The sequence below is a fragment of the Oncorhynchus masou genome, chromosome 5, assembly GCF_036934945.1.
Source record: "Oncorhynchus masou masou isolate Uvic2021 chromosome 5, UVic_Omas_1.1, whole genome shotgun sequence".
In the NCBI taxonomy this organism is placed as follows: Eukaryota; Metazoa; Chordata; class Actinopteri; order Salmoniformes; family Salmonidae; genus Oncorhynchus; species Oncorhynchus masou.
The window spans coordinates 81,981,741-81,999,880 of NC_088216.1; the positions used below are offsets into that span (position 1 = coordinate 81,981,741).

At 46.6% G+C, this 18,140-nt stretch overlaps 1 protein-coding gene across 1 annotated transcript in view; it reads right to left on the reverse strand.

Moving 5' to 3' along the window:
- LOC135530046 (uncharacterized) overlaps positions 1–9,411 on the reverse strand; it is a 12,824-nt gene extending 3,413 nt beyond the window's left edge. Inside the window, exon 1 of the mRNA XM_064958441.1 lies at positions 9,016–9,411. Within this exon, the coding sequence (XP_064814513.1) occupies positions 9,016–9,411 (396 nt within the window). The remainder of the gene's footprint in view (positions 1–9,015) is intronic.
- Positions 9,412–18,140: the final 8,729 nt, after the last annotated feature.

Below are 18,140 nucleotides of genomic sequence, written 5' to 3' on the forward strand. Positions count from 1 at the left end.
GTTCAGGTAATCATTTATATTTACATTTAAGTCATTTAGCAGACGCTCTTATCCAGAGCGACTTACAAATTGGTGAATTCACCTTCTGACATCCAGTGGAACAGCCACTTTACAATAGTGCATCTAAATCATTTAAGGGGAGGGGGGGGTGAGAAGGATTACTTATCCTATCCTAGGTATTCCTTGAAGAGGTGGGGTTTCAGGTGTCTCTGGAAGGTGGTGATTGACTCCGCTGTCCTGGCGTCGTGAGGGAGTTTGTTCCACCATTGGGGGCCAGAGCAGCGAACAGTTTTGACTGGGCTGAGCGGGAACTGTACTTCCTCAGTGGTAGGGAGGCGAGCAGGCCAGAGGTGGATGAACGCAGTGCCCTTGTTTGGGTGTAGGGCCTGATCAGAGCCTGGAGGTACTGCGGTGCCGTTCCCCTCACAGCTCCGTAGGCAAGCACCATGGTCTTGTAGCGGATGCGAGCTTCAACTGGAAGCCAGTGGAGAGAGCGGAGGAGCGGGGTGACATGAGAGAACTTGGGAAGGTTGAACACCAGACGGGCTGCGGCGTTCTGGATGAGTTGTAGGGGTTTAATGGCACAGGCAGGGAGCCCAGCCAACAGCGAGTTGCAGTAATCCAGACGGGAGATGACAAGTGCCTGGATTAGGACCTGCGCCGCTTCCTGTGTGAGGCAGGGTCGTACTCTGCGGATGTTGTAGAGCATGAACCTACAGGAACGGGCCACCGCCATGATGTTAGTTGAGAACGACAGGGTGTTGTCCAGGATCACGCCAAGGTTCTTAGCGCTCTGGGAGGAGGACACAATGGAGTTGTCAACCGTGATGGCGAGATCATGGAACGGGCAGTCCTTCCCCGGGAGGAAGAGCAGCTCCGTCTTGCCGTGGTTCAGCTTGAGGTGGTGATCCGTCATCCACACTGATATGTCTGCCAGACATGCAGAGATGCGATTTGCCACCTAGTCATCAGAAGGGGGAAAGGAGAAGATTAATTGTGTTTCGTCTGCATAGCAATGATAGGAGAGACCATGTGAGGTTATGACAGAGCCAAGTGACTTGGTGTATAGCGAGAATAGGAGAGGGCCTAGAACAGAGCCCTGGGGGACACCAGTGGTGAGAGCGCGTGGCGCAGGAGACAGATTCTCGCCACGCCACCTGGTAGGAGCGACCTGTCAGGTAGGGACGCAATCCAAGCGTGGGCCGCGCCGGAGATGCCCAACTTGGAGAGGGTGGAGAGGAGGATCTGATGGTTCACAGTGTCGAAGGCAGCCGATAGGTCTAGAAGGATGAGAGCAGAGGAGAGAGAGTTAGCTTTAGCAGTGCGGAGCGCCTCCGTGATACAGAGAAGAGCAGTCTCAGTTGAATGACTAGTCTTGAAACCTGACTGATTTGGATCAAGAAGGTCATTCTGAGAGAGATAGCGGGAGAGCTGGCCAAGGACGGCACGTTCAAGAGTTTTGGAGAGAAAAGAAAGAAGGGATACTGGTCTGTAGTTGTTGACATCGGAGGGATCGAGTGTAGGTTTTTTCAGAAGGGGTGCAACTCTCGCTCTCTTGAAGACGGAAGGGACGTAGCCAGCGGTCAGGGATGAGTTGATGAGCGAGGTGAGGTAAGGGAGAAGGTCTCCGGAAATGGTCTGGAGAAGAGAGGAGGGGATAGGGTCAAGCGGGCAGGTTGTTGGGCGGCCGGCCGTCACAAGAAGCGAGATTTCATCTGGAGAGAGAGGGGAGAAAGAGGTCAGAGCACAGGGTAGGGCAGTGTGAGGCAGAACCAGCGGTGTCGTTTGACTTAGCAACGAGGATCGGATGTCGTCGACCTTCTTTTCAAAATGGTTGACGAAGTCATCTGCAGAGAGGGAGGAGGGGGAGGGGGAGGAGGATTCAGGAGGGAGGAGAAGGTGGCAAAGAGCTTCCTAGGGTTAGAGGCAGATGCTTGGAATTTAGAGTGGTAGAAAGTGGCTTTAGCAGCAGAGACAGAGGAGGAAAATGTAGAGAGGAGGGAGTGAAAGTATGCCAGGTCCGCAGGGGGAGGCGAGTTTTCCTCCATTTCCGCTCGACTGCCCGGAGCCCTGTTCTGTTAATCCAAGAGACACCAGAGTGTCAAGGTGCATTTCAGACTAGTTCAGGTAATCCAAGAGACACCAGAGTGTCAAGGTGCATTTCAGACTGGTTCATGTAATCCAAGAGACACCAGAGTGTCAAGGTGCATTTCAGACTGGTTCATGTAATCCAAGAGACACCAGAGGGACAAGGAGCAGAAGATACAGTTTAGCTGCTGATGTGAGGAGAGAAGGAGGGGAATGGTAGGCATGTTGCAGTGGATTCTTCTGTTTTCCATTTAGCTGTGAAGTGCAGGTAGGCATTTTATACAAATCATTGACTTTATATTGCATTTACTGCAGATACATTGTTATACTTTGGCAACATTTCATTTAGGAATATTAGGATGGATTGTATTTGTGAAAATCTGATTAATTATATTTATAACAAACAAAAGATGCACAGTATGTTTGTGTGCAATGATTTCTACTGAGGCTCCTGGGACATACAGTGCCTTGCGAAAGTATTCGGCCCCCTTGAACTTTGCGAACTTTTGCCACATTTCAGGCTTCAAACATAAAGATATAAAACTGTATTTTTTTGTGAAGAATCAACAACAAGTGGGACACAATCATGAAGTGGAACGACATTTATTGGATATTTCAAACTTTTTTAACAAATCAAAAACTGAAAAATTGGGCGTGCAAAATTATTCAGCCCCTTTACTTTCAGTGCAGCAAACTCTCTCCAGAAGTTCTCTGAATGATCCAATGTTGACCTAAATGACTAATGATGATAAATACAATCCACCTGTGTGTAATCAAGTCTCTCATGGAATAAACAAAACATACAGTCAATAATACAGTAAAACAAAATAAAACAGAAAGTCTATATACAGTGAGTGCAAATGAGGTATGTTAAGGAAATAAATAGGCCATGGTGGCGAAGTAATTACAACATAGCAATTAAACACTGGAATGGTAGATCGGCAGAAGATGAATGTGTAGGTAGAGATACTGGGGTGCAAAGGAGCAAAATAAATACCAGTATGCGGATGAGGTAGGTAGATAGATGGGCTGTTTACAGATAAGCTAAGTACAGGTGCAGTGATCTGTAAACTGCTCTGACAGCTGGTGCTTAAAGCTAGTGAGGGAGATGTGAGTCTCCAGCTTCAGAGATTTTGCAATTCATTCCAGTCATGGGCAGCAAAGAACTGGAAGGAAAGATGACCAAAGGAGGAATTGGCTTTGGGGGTGACCAGTGAGATATACCTGCTGGAGCGTGTGCTACGAGTGGGTGCTGCTATGGTGACCAGTGAGCTGAGATAAGGTGGGGCTTTACCTAGCAGAGACTTGTAGATAACCTGTAGCCAGTGGATTTGGCGACGAGTATGAAGCGAGGGCCAACCAACGAGAGCGTACAGGTCACAATGGTGGGTAGTGTATGGGGCTTTGGTGATAAAACGGATGGCACTATGATAGACTGCATCCAGTTTGTTGAGTAGAGTGTTGGAGGCTATTTTATAGATGACATCACCGAAGTCGAGGATCGGTAGGATGGTCAGTTTTACGAGGGTATGTTTGGCAGCATGAGTGAAGGATGCTTTGTTGCGATATAGGAAGCCGATTCCACACTGAACTCTATCAGAGAAGTAGTTGGTAAACCAGGCGAGGCAATCATTTGAGAAACCAAGGCTGTCAAGTCTGCCAAAAATAATGTTGTGATTGACAGAGTCGAAAGCCTTGGCCAGGTCGATGAATACGGCTGCACAGTAATGTCTCTTATCGATGGCGGTTATGATGTCATTTAGAACCTTGAGCGTGGCTGAGGTGCACCCATGACCAGCTCTGAAACCAGATTGAAGTGTACCTATGATAAAAATTACAGACCTCTACATGCTTTGTAAGTTGGAAAACCTGCAAAATAGGTAGAGGTACTAGGGAGATACAGGTAGAGTACCTAGAGGATATAGGTAGAGGACCAAGTGGATATACAGTGGGGAGAACAAGTATTTGATACTCTGCCGATTTTGCAGGTTTTCCTACTTACAAAGCAAAAATCCAGAAAATCACATTGTATGATTTTTAAGTAATTAATTTGCATTTGTTTGCATGACACAAGTATTTGATACATCAGAAAAGCAGAACTTAATTTTTGGTACAGAAACATTTGTTTGCAATTACAGAGATCATACGTTTCCTGTAGGTCTTGACCAGGTTTGCACACTGCAGCAGGGACTTTGGCCCACTCCTCCATAGAGACCTTCTCCAGATCCTTCAGGTTTCGGGGCTGTTGCTGGGCAATATGGACTTTCAGCTCCCTCCAAAGATTTTCTATTGGGTTCTGGTCTGGAGACTGGCTAGGCCACTCCAGGACTTTGAGATGCTTCTTACGGAGCCACTCCTTAGTTGCCTTGGCTGTGTGTTTCGGGTTGTTGTCATGCTGGAAGACCCAGCCACGACCCATCTTCAATGCTCTTACTGAGGGAAGGAGGTTTTAAAATAAATAAATAGGTCCTCTACCTATATCCTCTTGGGCCTCTACCTATATTCTCAAGTTCATCTACCTATATCCTCTAGTTCCTTGACCTATATTCTCTAGTTCCTCTACCTATATCCTCTACCTATATTCTCTTGGTACTCTACCTATATCCTTTTAGTCCTCTACCTATATCCTCTAGTGTCTCTACCTACAGTGGGGAGAACAAGTATTTCATGCACTGCCGATTTTGCAGGTTTTCCTACTTACAAAGCATGTAGAGGTCTGTCATGTTTTATCATAGGTACACTTCAACTGTGAGAGATGGAATCTAAAACAAAAATCCAGAAAATCACATTGTATGATTTTTAAGTAATTAATTTTCATTTTATTGCATGACATAAGTATTTGATCACCTACCAACCAGTATGAATTCTGGCTCTCACAGACCTGTTAGTTTTTCTTTAAGAATCCCTCCTGTTCTCCACTCATTACCTGTATTAACTGCACCTGTTTGAACTCGTTACCTGTATAAAATACACCTGTCCACACACTCGATCAAACAGACTCCAACCTCTCCACAATGGCCAAGACCAGAGAGCTGTGTAAGGACATCAGCGTAAAATTGTAGACCTGCACAAGGCTGGGATGGGTTACAGGACAATAGGCAAGCAGCTTGGTGAGAAGGCAACAACTGTTGGCGCAATTATTAGAAAATGGGAGAAGTTCAAGATGACGGTCAATCACCCTCGGTCTGGGGCTCCATGCAAGATCTCACCTCGTGGGGCATCAATGATCATGAGAAAGGTGAGGGATCAGCCCAGAACTACACAGCAGGACATGGTCAATGACCTGAAGAGAGCTGGGACCACAGTCTCAAAGAAAACCATTAGTAACACACTACGCCATCATGGATGAGCCATGACAGCCTTTCAAAGCACTCCATGCCTACAGACGTGAGTGCTACAAGTCAGTAGTCATTTAGGCAGGTTACCTTAGTGTTCTTGGGTACAGGGACTATGGTGGTCAGCTTGAAACATGTTGGTATTACAGATTCAATCAGAGGGAGGTTGAAAATGAAGACACTTTTTTTATTGACCGAGTCACTGGTGCTTCCTGCTTTAATTTTTGTTTGTGAGCAGGAATCAGGAGGATAGAATTGTGGTCAGATTTGCCAAATGAAGGGCTAGGGAGAGCTTTGTACGCGTCTCTGTGTGTGGAGTAAAGGTGGTATAGAGTTTTTTTCCCCCTGTGGTTACACATTTATCATGCTGGTAGATATTAGGTAAAACTGATTTAAGTTTCCCTGCATTAAAGTCCCCGGCCACTAGGTGAGCCGCTTCTGGATGAGCGTTTTCCTGTTTGCTTATGGCCGTGTACAACTCATTGAGTGCTGTCTTAGTGCCAGCATCGGGTTCTGGTGGTAAATAAACAGCTACGAAGAATATAGATGAAAACTCTCTTGGTAGATAGTGTGGTCTACAGCTTGTCATGAGATACCATGAGATACCTTATCATGAGATACGCAGAGAAGGTGAACGGATGATCTCGGCATGTGTGTCACGTTCTGACCTTAGTTCCTTTTTTATGTCTTTATTTTAGTTGGTCAGGCCGTGAGTTGGGGTGGGCATGTTGTTTTTCTATGTTTTTGTTCTGTTGTTATATTTCTATGTGTTTGGCCTAGTATGGTTCTCAATCAGAGGCAGGTGTCAGTTGTTGTCTCTGATTGGGAGCCATATTTAGGTTGCCTGTTTTCTATTGTGTTTTGTGGGTGGTTGTATCCTGTGTTAGTGTTTTCACCATACGGGACTGTTTCGGTTGTTTGTTTGTACTTTTGTTATTTTGTTCTGTTGATTTATTAAATATATCATTATGGACACTTACGACGCTGCACATTGGTCCTTGCTACTCCTCCTCTGAAGAAGAGGAATTCCATTACAATGTGTGGTTCCCAATGTGAAGCATGAAGGAGGAGGTGTGATGGTGTGGGGGTGCTTTGCTGGTGACAATGTCAGTGATTTATTTAGAATTTGAGGCACACGTAACCAGCATGTCTACCACAGCATTCTACAGCGATACACCATCACACCATCACATTCTGGTTTGCCCTTAGTGGGACTATCAATTGTTTTTCAACAGGACAATGACCCAACACACCTCCAGGCTGTGTAAGGGCTATTTGACTAAGAAGGAGAGTGATGGAGTGCTGCATCAGACGACCTGGTCTTCACAATCACCCGACCTCAATCCAATTGAGAAGGTTTGGGATGATTTGGACCGCAGGGTGAAGGAAAAGCAGCCAACAAGTGCTCAGCATATGTGGGAACTCCTTCAAGACTGTTGGAAAAGCATTCCAGGTGACTACCTATTGAAGCTGGTTGAGAGAATGCCAAGAGTGTGCAACGCTGTCATCAAGGCGATTGCTACTTTGAAGAATCTCAAATATATATTTTTGTTTAACACTTTTTTGGGTTACGACATGATTCCATATGTGCTATTTCATAGGTTTGATGTCATCACTATTTTTCTACAATTTAGAAAATAGTTAAACATAAAGAAAAACCCTTGAATGAGTAGGTGTGTCCAAACTTTTGACTGGTACTGTAAGTAGAGTAACTAGAAGAATGGTCATGATGTACGCTGAATTCAGGGAATCAATACATTTAATAAATAAATGAACAAAACAAGCATCACGAACAGCCTCACCGACATGAAACAGAAACAAGGATGACTGGGGAAGAAACCAAAGGGAGAGACATATAAAGGGCAGGTAATCAAGGAGCTGATGGAGTGTCATTATGTGCGTAACGCCGGCAACAGGTGTGCGCCCTAACGAGCAGCTTGGTGACCTAGAGGACGGAGAGGGAAACACGGTAGTCTGTTTCTGCCACCCTCAGGTTTTACATTAATGTGGAGAAAATGAATTTCCTCCACCTATAGGTGTCTTCACCATCTCGACTTGATCTTCTAGCATTACAATCTGAGCTACATGGTTTCCTCCATAATCCTTGTCTTCCTTCCAGCTCCCCCCCCCCACCACCCTGGATCTGTGGAAACCCCCTGCAGGGTTTTCATTTGGGGCTGGATGGTTGTAGCCTTACCCTTGTCTCTCTGTCTATGAAACGACTCTCCCCTCCACATAATCACTGCCAATTCAGCTCTTTGTTTCCATCCATAAGTACACCAGGCTGGCTGGGGGGATTGCTGTCATCACACTTTGCTCCCTCTGTGTTTAGCAGCCCCCCCCCGCCCCACCTTTCCCGTTTAGTCACTCTTTCATATCCCCGACCGCCATCCTCCGTCATGAACTGTTTATATGTCTCTCATGTCATTTCACGTAATTTACTGCCCTCCTCGCCTACCTTCATCACTCTCTACGTCCATCCAAACTCCTGCCAGTTAAGACAGTCTCTCCTCTCCCACCTTCATCACTCTGTACCTCCATCCATTAAGACAGTCTCTCCTCTACTACCTTCATCACTCTGTACCTCCATCCATTAAGACAGTCTCTCCTCTACTACCTTCATCACTCTGTACCTCCATCCATTAAGACAGTCTCTCCTCTACTACCTTCATCACTCTGTACCTCCATCCATTAAGACAGTCTCTCCTCTCCCACCTTCATCACTCTGTACCTCCATCCATTAAGACAGTCTCTCCTCTACTACCTTCATCACTCTGTACCTCCATCCATTAAGACAGTCTCTCCTCTACTACCTTCATCACTCTGTACCTCCATCCATTAAGACAGTCTCTCCTCTACTACCTTCATCACTCTGTACCTCCATCCATTAAGACAGTCTCTCCTCTCCTACCTTCATCACTCTGTACCTCCATCCATTAAGACAGTCTCTCCTCTACTACCTTCATCACTCTGTACCTCCATCCATTAAGACAGTCTCTCCTCTCCTCTCCTCTCCTCTCCTCTCCTCTCCTCTCCTCTCCTCATCTCCCTCTCCCACCTTCATCACTCTGTACCTCTATACAGTCTCCTGCCAGTTAAGACAGTCTCTCCTCCCACCTTCATCACTCTGTACCTCTATCCAGTCTCCATCCATTAAGACAGTCTCTCCTCCTCTCCCCCCCTCTCCTCCCCTCTCCTCTCCTCTCCTCTCTCTCTCTCCTATCTCTCTGTCTCTTTTGTCCCTCTCTCTCTCTCTCTCTCTTTCCTATCTCTCTGTCTCTTTTGTCCCTCTCTCCTCTCTATCTCTCCCTGTCTTCTTCTCTCACAGCTGGTGCTTTTTGAAGGATGAAAAGGCCAAAATCAATGTAAATGTTTCATTTGACTGTCTGCACACCAGCTGAATGTTCTGATCCAGGTGTGTGGCCAGATATCTGATAACGTCAGGAGAAGGTATAGATTGATTGAGATAATCCAGATTATCAGACCAACTACCCACACACAGATTAATCCTTCTGCTGGTCTTAATTGAATTTTAATCAAGTTTATTGATATTTTGATGCTGAAAGTCTAAATCATAGATTCAGTAGTTTACATGTTCCCTGTGTTTCCCTGTGTTTCCCCGTGTTCCCTGTGTTTCCCTGTGTTTCCCTGTGTTTCCCCGTGTTCCCCCTGTTCCGTGTTCCTTGTGTTCCCCCTGTTCCCCCTGTTCCCCGTGTTCCTTGTGTTCCCCCTGTTCCCCGTGTTCCTTGTGTTCCCCCTGTTCCCCCTGTTCCCCCTGTTCCCCCTGTTCCCCCTGTTCCCCGTGTTCCTTGTGTTCCCACTGTTCCCCCCTGTTCCCCGTGTTCCCCCTGTTCCCCCGTGTTTCCCTCTGTTCCCCGTGTTTCCCCGTGGTTCTCCGTGTTCCCCGTGTTTCCCCTGTGTTTCCCTGTGTTTCCCCGTGTTTCCCCCATGTTTCCCCGTGTTTCCTGTATTTCCTGTGTTTCTCCATGTTTCCCTGTGCTTCGCCGTGTTTCCTGTGCTCTAGTGAAAATATTACTTAAACCGTGTTCATGTTACCAAAATGTTCATTGTTTCCAAACATCACACAATGGTAAATCCTCACCACACTACTCCTGCAGTCTTTATTGGGTCTAAACGGCATCAGGAACCGTCGGTCCACAGAGCTTCCTGTGTAAACGGCATAAGGACCCACTGGCCAATAGAACTTCCTGTGTAAACGGCATCAGGAACCACTGGCCAATAGAACTTCCTGTGTAAATAGCAGGCAGGTTGAACAAATACACTGTCCTTGCCAGGAGGGAGGATATTGTCTCAAAAGAACAGAGATAATGGGCAAACTCAGAGAGGGTTTGCTGTCCGAGTATGAGTGTTGTACTGTACTGTAGTGTGGCCTAGTTGAGGGGGAGGGGTACCTCATGCATGAACAGCTCTCCGAGCTCACACACGCACACACGCACACGCACACACACATACACGCACACGCACACGCACATGCACAACAGATTAGCGGGTTGGTTTCTCCTTCGCAGTCGTATGACTCATGGTCTAGAGCTGTGGTGACATGGGGATTCCCAGTCAACAGCAGTCAGCGATCACACACGCACCACAACAACAATAAACACATGAGGATCTAATGGTGGCAGGAAAAGGGATAGCCTGGGTTCAAGATAGGATCCGTAGGCTGTTAAAAATGAATGTCAAGATTTCTTTAGACTGCATTGTAATAAGGAAATATCATGTTTTATACATATTGCAGATTCTTTCCCCAAAAATGTTGTACTCTAATTTCAGTTCAATAAAAATGAAATATAATTGTATTTGTCACGTGTCGAATACAACAACTTTACCGTGAAATGCTTATGTCCATGTGCAGCGGGACAAGGTAGTTGAGGTATTATGTACATGTAGGTAGGGGTGAAGGTGACTAGGCAAGCAGGATAGATAATAAACATAAAAAATAAGAACACAATAGATAACAATAACAAGGCTCTATACAAGGAGTCCATGTGCAGGGGTACGAGGTAGTTGAGGTAATTATGTACCTGTAGGTAAGGATAAAAGTGACTAGGCAATCAGGATAGATAATAAACAGAGAGGCAGCAGAGTATGTGGAGAGAGTGTGTGTGTGTGTGTGTGTGTGTGTGTGTGTGTGTGTGTGTGTGTGTGTGTGTGTGTGTGTGTGTGTGTGTGTGGCATATTGATATGTATGCGTGTATGTACACAGAAAATTTGCAAGTGTTCAAATCTCGGTGTAAAGGTGAAAAGTGTCATGGGTGTTCTACATACCTGAGCGTTGATTCTAGTGGGGTTAACACCAGTGTTATATCTGAGTGTTGATTCTAGTTGATTCTAATCTTCTGTATACCACCCCTATCTTGTCACAACACAACTGATTGGTTCAAACGCATTAAGAAAGAAAGACATTCCACAAATTAACTTTTAAGAAGGCACAACGTTTAATTGAAATGCATTCCAGGTGATTACCTCTTGAAGCTGGTTGAGAGAATGCCAAGAGTGTACAAAGCTGTTATCAATATATTTTGATTTGTTTAACACTTTTTGGTAACTACATGATTCCATATGTATTACTTCATAGTTTTGATGTCTTCACTATTATTCTACAATGTAGAAAATAGTAAAAATAAACAAAAACCTGAATTTGAGGTGTTCGGAAACTTTTGACTGGTAGTGTATGCAAATAAGGCTGTACAACCTGAATGTGTGTAACAGTGTGTGTTCACTGTTGAAGCCAGGATACATAGGCAAGACACCAAGCATAACATTTTTTTAAATATGTTTTTTATTTTTATTTTACCTTTATTTAACTAGGCAAGTCAGTTAAGAACAAATTCTTATTTACAATGACGGCCTAGGAACAGTGGGTTAACTGCCTTGTTCAGGGGCAGAACGACAGATTTTTAAAGATTTTTAAATTGATGTGTGTGCAAAAAATTGTCAGCTGCAAAACAAAATTCTTCACAAAAAATATGAGCGGATTATAGAAGGGTAAAAAGCATTTCTTTTGTAAAGGACAAAAAGCCTTTCCTCTTCTTCTTTTTTTTACAAGATCATTTTAGTAGCGGCTAATTCATATTATTACTGAAATTGCCTCAAATTGGTTGCCATGGTTATCTTTTTAGCTTTGCGCCTCAGTCAGTGGCTGATGATTGGAACAGAGACCTAGAAAGAGATGTGGGGTTGGAGGGAGAGAGCGATAGAGAGGAGAGGGGAAGACTGATACACTGCAAGGCAGTGACCTGGTAATAGTAAATCTGTCCACAGGCCATAGTCACAGATAGTTGCCATGGTCACAATAATTGGGCGGCAGGCAGGGAGTGAGTGGGGATACGGTACGAGGAGGGGAGAAAAGAGGAGGGGAGAACAGAAAAGAGGAGAGAGGAGGAAAATAGAAGAGGAGAAGATGGGAGAGGATCATACAAAATAAATGAGGGGAAGGGATTGGAGAAGAGAGGAGAAATGAGGGGAAGGGATTAAAGAGAGTAGAAATGAGGGGACGGGATTGAGAAGAGAGGAGTAATGAGGGGAAGGGACTGGAGAAGAGTGGAGAAATGAGGGGAAGGGATTGGAGAAGAGAGGAGTAATGAGGGGAAGGGATTGGAGAAGAGAGGAGTAATGAGGGGAAGGGATTGGAGAAGAGAGGAGTAATGAGGGGAAGGGACTGGAGAAGAGAGGAGTAATGAGGGGAAGGGACTGGAGAAGAGTGGAGAAATGAGGGGAAGGGATTGGAGAAGAGAGGAGTAATGAGGGGAAGGAATTGGAGAAGAGAGGAGACATGAGGGGAAGAGATTGGAGAAGAGAGGAGACATGAGGGGAAGGGATTAAAGATAGGAGAAATGAGGGGAAGGGATTGGAGAAGAGTGGACTAATGAGGGGAAGGGATTTGAGAAGAGAGGAGACATGAGGGGAAGGGATTGGAGAAGAGAGGAGACATGAGGGGAAGGGATTGGAGAAGGGTAGAGACATGAGGGGAAGGGATTGGAGAAGAGTGGACTAATGAGGGGAAGGGATTAGAGAAGAGAGGAGACATGAGGGGAAGGGATTGGAGAAGAGAGGAGTAATGAGGGGAAGGAATTGGAGAAGAGAGGAGTAATGAGGGGAAGGGATTGGAGAAGATAGGAGACATGAGGGGAGGGGATTGGAGAAGAGTGGAGAAATGAGGAGAAGGAATTAAAGATAGGAGAAATGAGGGGAAGGGATTGGAGAAGAGTGGACTAATGAGGGGAAGGGATTGGAGAAGAGAGGAGTAATGAGGGGAAGGGATTGGAGAAGAGTGGACTAATGAGGGGAAGGGATTGAGAAGAGAGGAGTAATGAGTGGAAGGGATTGGAGAAGAGAGGAGAAATGAGGGGAAGGGATTGGAGAAGAGAGGAGAAATGAGGGGAAGGGATTGAGAAGAGTGGACTAATGAGGGGAAGGGATTGAGAAGAGAGGAGTAATGAGTGGAAGGGATTGGAGAAGAGAGGAGAAATGAGGGGAAGGGATTGGAGAAGAGAGGAGAAATGAGGGGAAGGGATTGAGAAGAGAGGAGTAATGAGGGGAAGGGATTGAGAAGAGAGGAGTAATGAGGGGAAGGGATTGAGAAGAGAGGAGTAATGAGGGGAAGGGATTGAGAAGAGAGGAGTAATGAGGGGAAGGGATTGAGAAGAGAGGAGTAATGAGGGGAAGGGGTGGGAGGTGAGGAAACATGAGGGGAAGAGATTGGAGAAGATAGGAGACATGAGGGGAAGGGATTAAAGATAGGAGAAATGAGGGGAAGGGATTGGAGAAGAGAGGAGACATGAGGGGAAGGGATTGGAGAAGGGTAGAGACATGAGGGGAAGGGATTGGAGAAGAGTGGACTAATGAGGGGAAGGGTTTAGAGAAGAGAGGAGACATGAGGGGAAGGGATTGGAGAAGAGAGGAGTAATGAGGGGAAGGAATTGGAGAAGAGAGGAGTAATGAGGGGAAGGGATTGGAGAAGAGAGGAGTAATGAGGGGAAGGGATTGGAGAAGAGTGGACTAATGAGGGGAAGGGATTGAGAAGAGAGGAGTAATGAGTGGAAGGGATTGGAGAAGAGTGGACTAATGAGGGGAAGGGATTTGAGAAGAGAGGAGACATGAGGGGAAGGGATTGGAGAAGAGAGGAGACATGAGGGGAAGGGATTTGAGAAGAGAGGAGACATGAGGGGAAGGGATTGGAGAAGATAGGAGACATGAGGGGAGGGGATTGGAGAAGAGTGGAGAAATGAGGGGAATGAGGAGAAGGAATTAAAGATAGGAGAAATGAGGGGAAGGGATTGGAGAAGAGTGGACTAATGAGGGGAAGGGATTGGAGAAGAGAGGAGTAATGAGGGGAAGGGATTGGAGAAGAGTGGACTAATGAGGGGAAGGGATTGAGAAGAGAGGAGTAATGAGTGGAAGGGATTGGAGAAGAGTGGAGTAATGAGTGGAAGGGATTGGAGAAGAGTGGACTAATGAGGGGAAGGGATTTGAGAAGAGAGGAGACATGAGGGGAAGGGATTGGAGAAGAGAGGAGTAATGAGTGGAAGGGATTGGAGAAGAGTGGACTAATGAGGGGAAGGGATTTGAGAAGAGAGGAGACATGAGGGGAAGGGATTGGAGAAGAGAGGAGACATGAGGGGAAGGGATTGGAGAAGAGAGGAGACATGAGGGGAAGGGATTGGAGAAGGGTAGAGACATGAGGGGAAGGGATTGGAGAAGAGTGGACTAATGAGGGGAAGGGATTAGAGAAGAGAGGAGACATGAGGGGAAGGGATTGGAGAAGAGAGGAGTAATGAGGGGAAGGAATTGGAGAAGAGAGGAGTAATGAGGGGAAGGGATTGGAGAAGATAGGAGACATGAGGGGAGGGGATTGGAGAAGAGAGGAGTAATGAGGGGAAGGGATTGAGAAGAGAGGAGTAATGAGGGGAAGGGATTGAGAAGAGAGGAGTAATGAGGGGAAGGGATTGAGAAGAGAGTAGTAATGAGGGGAAGGGATTGAGAAGAGAGGAGTAATGAGGGGAAGGGATTGAGAAGTGAGGAGACATGAGGGGAAGAGATTGGAGAAGAGAGGAGACATGAGGGGAAGGGATTAAAGATAGGAGAAATGAGGGGAAGGGATTGGAGAAGAGAGGAGACATGAGGGGAAGGGATTGGAGAAGGGTAGAGACATGAGGGGAAGGGATTGGAGAAGAGTGGACTAATGAGGGGAAGGGATTAGAGAAGAGAGGAGACATGAGGGGAAGGGATTGGAGAAGAGAGGAGTAATGAGGGGAAGGAATTGGAGAAGAGAGGAGTAATGAGGGGAAGGGATTGGAGAAGAGAGGAGTAATGAGGGGAAGGGATTGGAGAAGAGTGGACTAATGAGGGGAAGGGATTGAGAAGAGAGGAGTAATGAGTGGAAGGGATTGGAGAAGAGTGGACTAATGAGGGGAAGGGATTTGAGAAGAGAGGAGACATGGGTGGAAGGGATTGGAGAAGAGAGGAGACATGAGGGGAAGGGATTTGAGAAGAGAGGAGACATGAGGGGAAGGGATTGGAGAAGATAGGAGACATGAGGGGAGGGGATTGGAGAAGAGTGGAGAAATGAGGGGAATGAGGAGAAGGAATTAAAGATAGGAGAAATGAGGGGAAGGGATTGGAGAAGAGTGGACTAATGAGGGGAAGGGATTGGAGAAGAGAGGAGTAATGAGGGGAAGGGATTGGAGAAGAGTGGACTAATGAGGGGAAGGGATTGAGAAGAGAGGAGTAATGAGTGGAAGGGATTGGAGAAGAGTGGAGTAATGAGTGGAAGGGATTGGAGAAGAGTGGACTAATGAGGGGAAGGGATTTGAGAAGAGAGGAGACATGAGGGGAAGGGATTGGAGAAGAGAGGAGTAATGAGTGGAAGGGATTGGAGAAGAGTGGACTAATGAGGGGAAGGGATTTGAGAAGAGAGGAGACATGAGGGTAAGGGATTGGAGAAGAGAGGAGACATGAGGGGAAGGGATTGGAGAAGAGAGGAGACATGAGGGGAAGGGATTGGAGAAGGGTAGAGACATGAGGGGAAGGGATTGGAGAAGAGTGGACTAATGAGGGGAAGGGATTAGAGAAGAGAGGAGACATGAGGGGAAGGGATTGGAGAAGAGAGGAGTAATGAGGGGAAGGAATTGGAGAAGAGAGGAGTAATGAGGGGAAGGGATTGGAGAAGATAGGAGACATGAGGGGAGGGGATTGGAGAAGAGTGGAGAAATGAGGGGAATGAGGAGAAGGAATTAAAGATAGGAGAAATGAGGGGAAGGGATTGGAGAAGAGTGGACTAATGAGGGGAAGGGATTGGAGAAGAGAGGAGTAATGAGGGGAAGGGATTGGAGAAGAGTGGACTAATGAGGGGAAGGGATTTGAGAAGAGAGGAGACATGAGGGGAAGGGATTGGAGAAGAGAGGAGACATGAGGGGAAGGGATTGGAGAAGGGTAGAGACATGAGGGGAAGGGATTGGAGAAGAGTGGACTAATGAGGGGAAGGGATTAGAGAAGAGAGAGGAGACATGAGGGGAAGGGATTGGAGAAGAGAGGAGTAATGAGGGGAAGGAATTGGAGAAGAGAGGAGTAATGAGGGGAAGGGATTGGAGAAGATAGGAGACATGAGGGGAGGGGATTGGAGAAGAGTGGAGAAATGAGGGGAATGAGGAGAAGGAATTAAAGATAGGAGAAATGAGGGGAAGGGATTGGAGAAGAGTGGACTAATGAGGGGAAGGGATTGGAGAAGAGAGGAGTATTGAGGGGAAGGGATTGGAGAAGAGTGGACTAATGAGGGGAAGGGATTGAGAAGAGAGGAGTAATGAGTGGAAGGGATTGGAGAAGAGTGGAGTAATGAGTGGAAGGGATTGGAGAAGAGTGGACTAATGAGGGGAAGGGATTTGAGAAGAGAGGAGACATGAGGGGAAGGGATTGGAGAAGAGAGGAGTAATGAGTGGAAGGGATTGGAGAAGAGTGGACTAATGAGGGGAAGGGATTTGAGAAGAGAGGAGACATGAGGGTAAGGGATTGGAGAAGAGAGGAGACATGAGGGGAAGGGATTGGAGAAGAGAGGAGACATGAGGGGAAGGGATTGGAGAAGGGTAGAGACATGAGGGGAAGGGATTGGAGAAGAGTGGACTAATGAGGGGAAGGGATTAGAGAAGAGAGGAGACATGAGGGGAAGGGATTGGAGAAGAGAGGAGTAATGAGGGGAAGGAATTGGAGAAGAGAGGAGTAATGAGGGGAAGGGATTGGAGAAGATAGGAGACATGAGGGGAGGGGATTGGAGAAGAGTGGAGAAATGAGGGGAATGAGGAGAAGGAATTAAAGATAGGAGAAATGAGGGGAAGGGATTGGAGAAGAGTGGACTAATGAGGGGAAGGGATTGGAGAAGAGAGGAGTAATGAGGGGAAGGGATTGGAGAAGAGTGGACTAATGAGGGGAAGGGATTTGAGAAGAGAGGAGACATGAGGGGAAGGGATTGGAGAAGAGAGGAGACATGAGGGGAAGGGATTGGAGAAGGGTAGAGACATGAGGGGAAGGGATTGGAGAAGAGTGGACTAATGAGGGGAAGGGATTAGAGAAGAGAGGAGACATGAGGGGAAGGGATTGGAGAAGAGAGGAGTAATGAGGGGAAGGAATTGGAGAAGAGAGGAGTAATGAGGGGAAGGGATTGGAGAAGATAGGAGACATGAGGGGAGGGGATTGGAGAAGAGTGGAGAAATGAGGGGAATGAGGAGAAGGAATTAAAGATAGGAGAAATGAGGGGAAGGGATTGGAGAAGAGTGGACTAATGAGGGGAAGGGATTGGAGAAGAGAGGAGTAATGAGGGGAAGGGATTGGAGAAGAGTGGACTAATGAGGGGAAGGGATTGAGAAGAGAGGAGTAATGAGTGGAAGGGATTGGAGAAGAGAGGAGAAATGAGGGGAAGGGATTGGAGAAGAGAGGAGAAATGAGGGGAAGGGATTGAGAAGAGAGGAGTAATGAGGGGAAGGGATTGAGAAGAGAGGAGTAATGAGGGGAAGGGATTGAGAAGAGAGGAGTAATGAGGGGAAGGGATTGAGAAGAGAGGAGTAATGAGGGGACGGGATTGAGAAGTGAGGAGGAATGAGGGGAAGGGATTAAAGAGAGTAGAAATGAGGGGACGGGATTGAGAAGAGAGGAGTAATGAGGGGAAGGGATTTGAGAAGAGAGGAGTAATGATGGGAAGGGATTGAGAAGAGAGGAGTAATGAGGGGAAGGGATTGGAGAAGAGAGGAGACATGAGGGGAAGGGATTGGAGAAGGGTAGAGACATGAGGGGAAGGGATTGGAGAAGAGTGGACTAATGAGGGGAAGGGATTAGAGAAGAGAGGAGACATGAGGGGAAGGGATTGGAGAAGAGAGGAGTAATGAGGGGAAGGAATTGGAGAAGAGAGGAGTAATGAGGGGAAGGGATTGGAGAAGATAGGAGACATGAGGGGAGGGGATTGGAGAAGAGTGGAGAAATGAGGGGAATGAGGAGAAGGAATTAAAGATAGGAGAAATGAGGGAAGGGATTGGAGAAGAGTGGACTAATGAGGGGAAGGGATTGGAGAAGAGAGGAGTAATGAGGGGAAGGGATTGGAGAAGAGTGGACTAATGAGGGGAAGGGATTTGAGAAGAGAGGAGACATGAGGGGAAGGGATTGGAGAAGAGAGGAGACATGAGGGGAAGGGATTGAGAAGGGTAGAGACATGAG